The sequence below is a fragment of the Syzygium oleosum genome, unplaced genomic scaffold (genome assembly GCF_021117445.2).
Source record: "Syzygium oleosum isolate NSW1041296 unplaced genomic scaffold, Sole_v2.1 Sole_v2.14, whole genome shotgun sequence".
In the NCBI taxonomy this organism is placed as follows: Eukaryota; Viridiplantae; Streptophyta; class Magnoliopsida; order Myrtales; family Myrtaceae; genus Syzygium; species Syzygium oleosum.
This window is the reverse complement of record NW_026607498.1, coordinates 1,665,732-1,676,943: the sequence shown is the minus strand read 5'-3', so window position 1 is coordinate 1,676,943 and position 11,212 is coordinate 1,665,732. Positions and strand designations below refer to the sequence as shown.

General features: G+C 43.2%; 1 protein-coding gene across 1 annotated transcript; it reads right to left on the bottom strand.

Moving 5' to 3' along the window:
- Window positions 1–7,218: 7,218 nt before the first annotated feature.
- Window positions 7,219–11,212, bottom strand: LOC130139931 (aspartic proteinase CDR1-like). The gene is made up of 2 exons (XM_056317930.1): window positions 9,891–11,212; window positions 7,219–7,695 (listed from the first exon to the last, which is right to left on the bottom strand). The coding sequence occupies exons 1-2, from the start codon at window positions 11,187–11,189 to the stop codon at window positions 7,219–7,221; spliced, it is 1,776 nt and encodes a 591-aa protein (XP_056173905.1). The 5' UTR covers window positions 11,190–11,212.

Here is an 11,212-nt window from a genome sequence, read left to right as displayed (position 1 = left end):
TGAGATTGAACCGTTCAAAAACTTATATTTTCTTAGGGTTTGATGGTGAGTGCCTATATGTATATGTATAGAGGATGGGCAAAGAAATGCTTGAGAGAGATTGTAATTATGTGCACACCATAAAAATTTCAAAGGTTGATGATTTATGGCCTTCATCAGTAGGCATTAAGATGGAGTATTCCACGTTTCTTGATATTAAATTTGGGTATATAGTTAAATACATCCTCTGTGATTTCAGATATGGTAAGAGGAGATTGTGAATGCATGAGTCATTAAAAGAAATCATAATCTAAAAATTGATGAGAAAAAATTATTAACCTTCTATAATCGGACGTTACTTTTCCTACGTGCATGGCATTTCAGTGATTATGAAATATCTGAAGTTTTGTGGTGGATCGTGTAAGGAAAATCAAAAGTTTCTTCCCTCTCTTGCTCTCATCCAGTCACGGAATCGCTCGGCAAAACACAAATTCTTGCAATGCAATAACACGTCGTATCTTCTTATCATTTATCATGAAAAAAATTGAGACATAATATATCGGATTATAAACTCGTAATGCCTATATATTTTGTTGACGCAAAAAAATGGCCGACTTTTGGTTTTCATTGACAAGTATCAGAATTATTCTATAAGAGCATAGTTTGGTCAACAATGAACAAAACAATTGGCAGTTTGAAGGGGATCGACAAGTCCCCAAGTCATCGTCGACATCGTGAAGGTTATTTGTCGACACCTAAATTTTGACGATTTATTTAGAAGTTATTGCACAGAAAATTATGAATCGACCTCGGCCCCTGAACAAAAATCAATTAATTACATGTAGTTTATTAGAAGCAATTGCATTAGTAATTTGATAAACTCATAAAAATTGCATTTAAATTGAACCGGCAGTGGAATGGACTTATTCAAAAGGCTCCGAACTTAATTGAATCAAATTTGACTAAACCCAGGGAATTATGTTGGCCGAAATTTACATGAACAAAAGGGGGGTTCTGAGCTTAACGAGTTGGGTTAAGTCCATGTAATTGCATTAGAAATAGAACTGATAAAAGGCTTTGAGCTTAACGTTAATAGAGCCCATTATTTCCAAATATGGCTAAAAATAAGCCCATAAGGATTAAAGAGTCAAGCCCATAATCAGGATTAGGGAATAAGAAACCTCATTACCTCTATAAAAGGACTCTTATTCCTCACATTCAAAGAGGTCGGACACAATTGAGGTCACAATAAAGAACACATTGAAACACACTCAGAGAAAAAGGGGGAAGGAGGAAGTCCGGTCGAGCCACATAGCCGAACCCCCTCATGGCCGAGTCACCTTCGACACCGATTGCTGCTTGACGACAGTGAACCAGAAAAGCCGCGACACGGCAACCCCACGCGACTCCACACCGACCACCGGCTGATGTCATTGCTCTTCCAGTCAACGGAGAAGCCCCCAACAACGAGCTCAATCCCACTGTGACACCTGCACTCGCAACTGTCGACAAGTCGCTGCTCCACAAGTCTCGATGACAACTGGCCGAGTTTGCCGCACCATCACCGTGACGCCGAGCCCTCTGCCTCGCTGTGCCACCACACCTCACGCCCGCGCCAGGCCTGCACCATGATAAGTTCTAGCTCGACGATGAGGCTATTGTTCATTCCTGCCAACGCCTACCCGAGCTGCTGTCCAGTCGTGATCCAGCAAATCCGAGAGTCTCACTGACAAAACCGAGCCACCACCAAGAAGTTTAACTAGCCACCGAGAGCTAGTTAGCCGCCAAACCAAGCACCATCGTGACCCTCACCGTCGTCAGTCCTTCCCTTGCTGAGAGCTTTTAGTATGCAATTTAGTTTGGAGATTTTAGTGAACACCTTTGATATAAGTTTAGTCTTAATAGATTAATCTTTTGAAAAAGAAATTGGATTCCATTTAAATTTAGTTCATGGGTTTGCTATCCTAGAGCTTAATAACAAGGTCATCTTATATTTTTGACCAACTCGAATTAGATTACTTCAGTGCACTCTATCTTTCAATTGTTCTTTTGTTACTATTTTGATGAATTGGTTGTGATTATTTTATATTACTTTTGTATCGTGATTTGCTTATTTTAACCAAATGATTAGTTACATTTTAGGATCATAATAAACACACAAAAAAAAAATTAATAACATCACATGGACACTTAGCAGATCAAAATTTTAGGACTGATAATTGGATGAAAAGACTACATGTCACACTTTAGTTGACAATCAATGAAGTTAGGGTAGTGAAAGGGCATTAGTTTGAACAACTAGTGCAATCAAGTCTTCGACCCTAGATCTTGCGTAGGAAATGGGGTATTCTCCCGTATCTCATTTGGCTCCCTGCTGGCCTCAATAGGCTAGCGGTGACTCCCTTACGTGATAGAATACTGTTAGGATTAAATGAATTTTCCGTTGTCACTCAAGGTAAGGGTTTGGGAGAACTCGTACCGATTGTGGACCGTTGGTCCCAATTAGACATTACCTCTGAACCCGTCATTCTGCGACATGACTGTTGGGAGGGTGGCGACAGTCATGGGCGGGTTCCCAAGCAATACCTTTCATAAGGTGGCAACAATCACCCCAGAGAGCGTGTTTTGGGGTGCCGACAAAGTTCGGGTTGAGACGGTTGACATGGGAAATGGACCGGTGAATAGCTTTGGCCATACATTGATACGGGGTGTCGGCCGGGTTGTAGTATGGGGGCCCGGGCGAGCCGCGGAGGGCCAGCTCCACGGTGAAGCCATAATCCGAAGCAGATTCACATAGAATTGAGAGTGCAAGAATCAAAGTGGAGGAAAGAAGAGAATGCAATTTGCGAAAGGCTTCCATTGGGAAAATGTGGATTTGAACCGTTCAAAACTTATATTCTCTTTGGCTACGTTCGGTCGTCCGGATTTCTAACCAAGATAAGATTGGATAGGATAGGATATGAAATCCAACGGATTTGTTATATTCTATTTACTGTTTGGTAAATCGCAGTAATAAAGCCGGATATTTTCATATATTATTATGTCTATTATTTGCTATGAATGTTATATCAGTGTAAATGAACTTAAAAATTGCACAAACGGAGATGATAAAAATTTCTTAGGGAAAATTCCAATTAAGGATCTTAAGTGGGGTCCTTTTCTCAAAAGAGGACCCAAAGTGAATATGGTGTCAAATAAGGACCTAAAGTGCTCAATCAATCTCAAATAGGGGCCCGAAGTACTCAATTTGTCTCAGGTAAGGGCCTGGGTTCGCCGGCCGGCGAATATAGTTATTGTTCCGGCAACCGGAACAGTACATTTCATCTCCGTTTTTTTTTTTTTCTTTTTTTTTTTCTCTTCCCTCCGCGCCATAGCCGGGCCGGTGGAGGTCGCCGGCCTCGGGCGGAGGCGCCTCGCCCGACGCCGGCGAGGGTCGCCCTCGACTGGGCTGGGCGGGCGAGGGCGACCCTCGCCGGCGGAGGGCGAGGGCTCGAGCTCGCCGGCCATTTGGGCGAGCTCGGCCGGGCGCGCCCGCCCGAGATCTCGGCGAGCTCGACTCGCGGCCATGCGGGCGAGCTCGAGCTCGCCGGCCATGGCGAGCTCGAGCTCGCCGGCCATGGTGAGCTCCGCCCAGATCTGGGCGAGCTCGAGCTCATGCCGGCCCTCGCCATGGCTGTGCGGGCCGGCCAGGGCGGAGCTCGCCCAGATCTGGGCAGAGCTCGCCGGCCGAGCTCGCCCAGATGGCCTGCGAGCTCGAGCTCGTCGGCCATGGCACCCTCCCCCTCCCCTTCCCGCTCCAAGTTCTCCCCACGGAAGCCCCCGCTGGAGTCTCCGGGCTTCGCCGCCAGCCCCGCCCCGCCCGATACGGCCCTCGACAACCCGGATCTCGGGCCCTTCCTCCTCAAGCTCGCGCGCGACACCATTGCCTCCGGCGACGGCCCCGCCAAGGCCCTCGACTACGCGATCCGGGCGAGGCCGGCCTCCTCGAGCTCGCCATGGCCGGCGAGCTCGAGCTTGCCCAGATCTGGGCGGAGCTCGCCGGCAGCTCGCCATGGCCAGCGAGCTCGAGCTCGCCCAGATCTGGGCAAAGCTCGCCGGCCGAGCTCGCCCAGATGGCCGGCGAGCTCGAGCTCTCGCCGGCCTCAGCTCTGGCCCGGTCGCTGGTTGCCGGACTGGCGACCGGGAAGAAGAAAAGAAAAGAAAAAAAAATTGGACAAAATTGCCCCTATTCCAGTGCCGGAAATGTCGGCCAGTCACCGGCCGAAGAACATTTGGCCCGCCGGCGAGCTCAGGTCCTTATTTGATACTAATTTGACACTTTGGGTCCTTAATTGATACCTTGTCCACTTGAGGTCCTCTTTTGAAAAAAGGCACCCACTTTGGGTCCTTATTTGATAATTTCCCAATTTCTTATGACGCTCTTACCTATTTCATTTCTATTATTTTTCCTTCTCTTTTTTAATTATTTTCTTTTTTATTTCTTCCCCTTCCATCATTCTCTAATAAAAATTTATTAAATAGTAAACTATATAAATATGCCTAAAATATATAATAAATATAAATACTAAATGTGTGTGTGTGTATATATACATATATATATACATACATATATATATACATACATATATATATGTATATGAAATTTATATCATAAGATAGAAATAAATTTGAATATATAAATAAAAATAAGAATAAATAAAAACGAATTTATTGTTATTTTTTATTTTGAATTTTGTATATTAAAATTCAAATATTATTTATATTCAATATATTATTTTAATTTAATTAATTTAACAAGTTTGTTATTCGAGAAAAATAACTTTTATATTATGAATATTAGAAATCCTATCCACCTTTATCCCACCTCCACCATGGGATAATTTTATCTGGTCTATATCCCTCTTATCCGACTTTATCCTATCTTGAACAGGCACCAAATACGGGATAGGATAAAATTTATCCTATCCCGTGTTTTATCTCGACTACCAAACGTAGCCGGTTTATTGGGGAGTGCAAACATTTATAAAGGATGGGCAAAGAAATGCTAAAGAGATTGTAATTATGTGCAAACGATGGAAATCTTAAGGGTTGTTGATTTTTGCCTTCATCAGTAGTGGAGTATTTCTTGTTTCTTGATAGTAAATCTGGTAATCACATTCGCTCTGAATTCAGAGGTGGTGAGAATAGAATGTGAATGCATGCGTAATTAAATAGTTTGTTATATAAAAAATTAAGACAAAAAAATTTGACCTTCCAAAATCGGACGTCACTTTCCCTACGCACATGGCATTTTTGAAATACCTAAAGTTTTATGCTAGATTGGTTAAGGAAAATCAAAAGTTTCTTCTGTCTTGCTCTCATATCCAGTCACCGAATCACTCGCAAAACACGATGCCTAATCAATCTTAAATCAATTGTAAATATGCCAATTTAATTCTATACTTTCCAATTTTACCAATTGAATCTTAAATATAGTCATTCCAACCAATTTTCGTGACAATGTGTCACGTAAAATGGACATCCACTTAGTTTCACCCAAGCTTCATCCTGGTCATGGATAGATCACCCAAGTTCGGGTCCATAAGCAATGACAATTGCCATTTGAAGACTCGCTTTCGCTACGGCTCCGGTAGGTTCCCTTAACCAAGCCACTACCTATGAGTCGCCGGCTCATTCTTTAACTGGTACACGGTCAAAGAACTAATAGTCTCCTCCCATTGCTTAGGAGCTTCCGATTTCATGTTCTATTTCACTCCCCGATGGGGATTCTTTTCACCCTTCCCTCACGGTACTACTTCGCTATGGGTCACCCAGGAGTGTTTAGCCTTGCAGGTGATGACTGGACCACGATAGTGATTCCCAACAAAAATTAATTGAAAGGATTACATTGGAACTTCTCAAAAAGATTTAGAACTAAATTGGCCAAAAGTGGAAAGTTTACGTCTGAATTAGTATCCGTACAATTGGTTTATGATTGACTGGACAAATTTTCCTAATAACACGTTGTATCTTTTTATTATTAATCACGAAAAAATCGATACATAGTAAAAAGGATTACAAACTCCTTAATTGCTTACACATTGTATCATGTGACCACAAATAATGAAAAAAATGGTACATGGATGAAAATGTCACCGCTAAGCAAAGACCATCGATCATTTTAATCCATCCTTGTACTTTTTGGTCCTATGGATCTTCCATCAACAAAGGATGGACTCAAAGTGAATCAAAGTTGCAAGTTTTACGACTTGAACAAAGGAACTAGAATCTCAATACTTAAGCGAGCGAAACAAAAAGTTAAATGGAGTCTCTGAACTCAAAAACCTCCGACACATAAATTTTGGTTAAGCTTGCATGCAAGTGATGTTCCTTCTTTGTCTCGCGCTAATGAAATGTACGGTTGGGAGAGCCCTAGTTGGAGGAAATTTTTTTCCTAAATAAACATTTTCAATACACAAATATTATTAGGTGTGTTTGATGACCTCTAACTACATACAACTTAATTGATCATCTTCAGTGAAAAATCACTTAATTTGGCAAGTAAAGAATAATAACTTATTTAATGGATAAGTGACCAAAAATTCAATGGAAATTGAAGTCAGACCAATAATATTGTCAAAACCTTTGGATAATTCAAACCTTTCGTTATTTTGAACGAAACAAATATAATACATTAACTAATTTTCATTTATTATCAATTAGTGTTTTAGTTTCAATTTTAATACTTAAGGACTTCAATGCTTATTAATATTCAGTACTTAAATTTCGGTACAAAATCTACGTTTTTAAAGGCAAAACTTCACTGCTTTATTCTATTGAATTAAAATTTTGGAAAGTTTCCAATTGAAATATTATTTCTAATAATGTCATTCAACTTGATCTTCGAGTCCATATTGCAATATTTCAAAAGCGCTTTTGCAAAACTCGTACACTATACGAAATAGAATGCTCCTCCTCCCTACTTCAACAACTATTGCAACTCGGAAAAGTGAACTAGTGCATCTTACAAAGATTGAATTATCTGGAGCATAGGTGGACAACGAAAATTATTAATGACAAATAATTCTCATAGTCTAGAAGAAATGAGGACTTACAAGAAAACGAGAATATTATTCAGTAAACAAGCAAGAGTAGTATACGATGAATACCATATAAACCACATCATAATTGAAATTAAAAGACAACACACGACTCGATCCCAAACCATAAGAATAAGAAAGACGAAACGTACGAATGAAATCAGTGCAAGGTGCAATCAACAGGCTTGAAGGACAACTTCATGTTCTGGATGTCGTATCCCACCAAGAAGTCCATCTGCACCAGGTTGCCGTAGATCGACATCGCGCCCGGGTTCAACACGAAGCATATGATATCTTCGGCGACTCGGACGAAGGAGTTCGTTGGCCCAAGCACGACGTCCGCGCCCTTGAAATGGAAGGTCACGGGAGGGATGCCGAGCCCGGTATCCGACACGGCCTTGTAACAAAGGCTGATGAACTGAGACGGGTCGCTCACGCGGGGCAGTTTCATGTACTTGACCATGGCGGCTTCGATTTTGGAGTAGAAGTCTTGCGGCAGCAGCGTCAAGGTCGTGCCCGAGTCGATGATGATGTTTCCTTCTTCCTCGGAAAGGGAAGGGCCGGCGGATGGGAATTCTACCCTCGTCTCGCCGACGCTAACCGCTTCTAGGGTTAGGTAGTAGAAAGTCTTGGGCTCCTTTTATATCGGACTTGCTGCTCGTTGGTAAGATTGTCAATTCCTTGTATATCGGACTTGCTGCTCTTTGGCCTAAAGAAGAAATTAGGTGGGTTTGATTTGGACATGGATTGTCACATTTTATGAAGAAATTGCACTGCCTTGTTCCTATTTAGAAAGAGATGCGATTTCATGCTAGAGCAACCACATTTGTATAGTTGGTAAGATTGTCAATTCCTTGTATATTGGACTTGCTGCTTGTTGGCCTAAAGAAGAAATTAGGTGGGTTTGATTTGGACATGGATTGTCACATTTTATGTAGATCTTTGGACTTCGTTTGTAAGAACTGCTCGCTATCACGCATTGGAGCTTGTTGTGACAGCCCTCGTCAACTCCGGCGTTAGATGGGAATATCGGAGATAACCCGCCTTACTTTTCATTTCAGTTTTGCTACTCCTTCTATTTCTTGTGTCACAAGTTTGCATCCAAAGGCTGTGTTTGTTTGGAGGAAAACATCTTATCGGAAGTCGTGTTCTTTCATTTGGAAAATGACTTCCATAGATAAGAAAACTTAGGTTTAGGAAGTTATTTTCCAAAAGAACACAGCTCGTCTTGTCGACTTATTGGGAACAGGTTTACCAAAGTGGCTTCTTCCATGAAGCAAGTCTGACCGGAATGACTCATCTTCCATGGAAGCAAAATCCTATTGATGGCAGCTCCTCTCAGTCTTCTTCACCTTCCTCTTCTCTCTCTATACTCAGTCAACTTCTATCTCCTCCTCCTCAGACTCACTTCTGTCATCTAACTAAACGCCCAAATTCTATCTCTCTGACATGAACTTCAACCTCAACCTCCAAGCAGTCCTTGCCGCGGTTGCGAGCTTTATCGGTGGCTCCCCCTTCCTCACCTGCAACCGCCGCATGGGGAACTGTGGGCACAACGTCTGATTCCAGACCCGCTTGATCTCGGACCCAAAGGTGCTCTCATCCATCGCCTGGATGTGCACCTCTCTCTCTCTCTCTCTCTGTGTATTGGATTTTGTTGAGCCCCATGATTTTCTTCATGCTCTCATCCATTTTCTGGTGAAAGATACATAAAAATTCATTTATTTGCTCTCTATTGCTGGTTCTGCGGATATGAGTGGAGCTGGAAGATCAACTTGGATTGGTGATGCTTTGTGATCACAAGCCTACCAACTGCTTGTGAAAATTTCTCAAAAATATATGACTTAAGATTGCGGTGATCTTGCTAAAGTAGTAGTTATTCGCGTGAATTGGAGACGCGTCAATCTAACACATAACCATCAAACAAAGCATATATATCAAGCAATGCAACAAAGTGCTCCAGAAAAGAAAGATTAATTCTTTTAGAGATAACACAAATCAATTTCCTAATTTAAACGGTGGTAATTATTCTCCCAACTCGTTTTTGTATTTTTGCCAAACACGGGGAAATTATATCATTTTCCTGGTAGAAAATATTGTCTACTTCATTGTACTCTCCATGAAATAAACGGAGCCGAAATTTTGTTATCGAATGCCAAGTCACGTCTTACAAAAGTTTATATTGTGCTTTTACAAACGGAAGTGGACAATTTTTACCCAAAATACAAAATAGGGAAAATTGTTCAAAAAGTTATACATCTATTGCACAAAGGCCAATTCAATCCCAAACCTTTTAATTTTACCGATTTTGTTATAAAATTTTGACAATTTATTAATTTAGTCATAAACCTTTTAATTGTGCTAATTTAATCTCAAACCTTTTGACGATTGGCCAATATAGTCCTTCCGGAAAAAATATCCTAATCTCTCTCTCTCTCTCTCTCTCTCTCTCTCTCTCCCGATTTGCGTGATTACACCTTTTAAAAGTTTTATGACTCAATTGCATTTTCGTAACAAGTTTTAGGATCTAATTTCGCTTTTTAAAAGTCTTAAAACTCAATTGGACTTTCGTGATAAATTTTAGGACTTTCAGTGTACTTATCCCTAAGTAGAATAATGACAGATAATTCATATGATGTAGAGAAAGGAAGAAAACAAAGAAGGTATCATACTTCCAAGAACACAGAATATTATTCAGTAACAGCTAGGACAACTTCAGCATGTTCAGCCAAAGGCTTTTCTTTTCAAAGATAAAGACACCACTCGATCCTAAACCATATGAATTGAAAAGACAGCACCCTATGAAAGAAATCAGTACGAGGTGCAATCAACAGGCTTGAAGGACAACTTATTGTTCTGAGTGTCGTATCCGATCAAGTAGTTCATCTGCGCCAAGTTGCCGTAGATCGTCGTCCGGCCCGGTGCCAACGCCAAGCATATGATGTCGTCGGCGACTCGAACAAAGGTGTTCCCTGCATTCAGTTCCACGTCCGCGCCCTTGAAATGGAACGTTATGGTGGGAATGCTGGACCCGACATCTGCCCCGGCCTGGTAACAAAGGCTAAGGATCTGCGACGGGTCGCTCGCCGGGGGCAGAGTCACGAACTTGCCGAGGACGTCTTCAATCTTGGTGTAGAAATCTTGAGGCAGCAGCGTCAACGTCGTGCCCGAGTCGATGATGATGTTTCCTTCGTCCACGGGATCGGATGGGTCGTCGGATGTGAATTCTATCCTCGTCTTGCCGACGCTTACCGCTTCAAGGGTTAGGAAGTAGAAAGTCTTTGGGTCCTTTTGGACTAGAGGGGTGGAAATGACGCCGCGGCCGGCGACCACGGCGTTGGCCCCGAAGTTCAATTTGCTAGAGCTTCCACGATCCGAGGAATAGGGCACCAAGCAATAGGAGAATTTCCCGCCGGTGGCTGTCCCCAATTGGGTCAAGAGTGAGATGCTGCCGCCCCCGAGCCCGATGATTCCGTCCGTGCGATCATTGAAGGTCCCGCCGTTGTCGTGTCCACACCCAAAGATCACCTTGGGGAAGCTCACCGGCCGGCCGGAGGTGGACCCTAGGGTTAAGGTCTCTGTGGCTAGGTTTCCCTTAGTGTATGACCTATCACCGTAAGAGTAAGAATACTCGCAGAGTCCTCGTCCGCCGCAGGAGGTTCGGCTGAGCGTGCTGCACGGCGACACGCTGCACGAGATGTCCTTGTACGTCGAGGACTTGCGAGGGTTGAAAAGCGGGGACGCTTGTTTGAAGCAATCATCGCACGGCTCGCACTGTGTCCATATGAGGTCGCTCCCTGTGTCGGCGATCCCCACGATAGCCACGCGCGGGCTCCCGAGCGAGACGTTCAGAAGGTACTCCCCGTTGCTGGAGACGATCACCCCGGAGGGCGTGCTCGGGGCGTTGGCAGAGCTCTGGCCGAGACGGTCGGCGCGGGAAACAGACCGGCGGATAGCGTTGGCCACGCGTTGATGCGGGGTGTCGGCGGGGTTGTAGTATGGGGACCTCGACGAGTCACGGTGGACCAGCTCCGTGGTGAAGCCATACTGGGGAGCAGATTGGCATGGCATTGAGAACGCGAGAATCAGAGCGAAGGAAAGAAGAGAATGAAATCTGAGAGAGGCTGCCATTGGGGAGATTGTGGGATATGAAC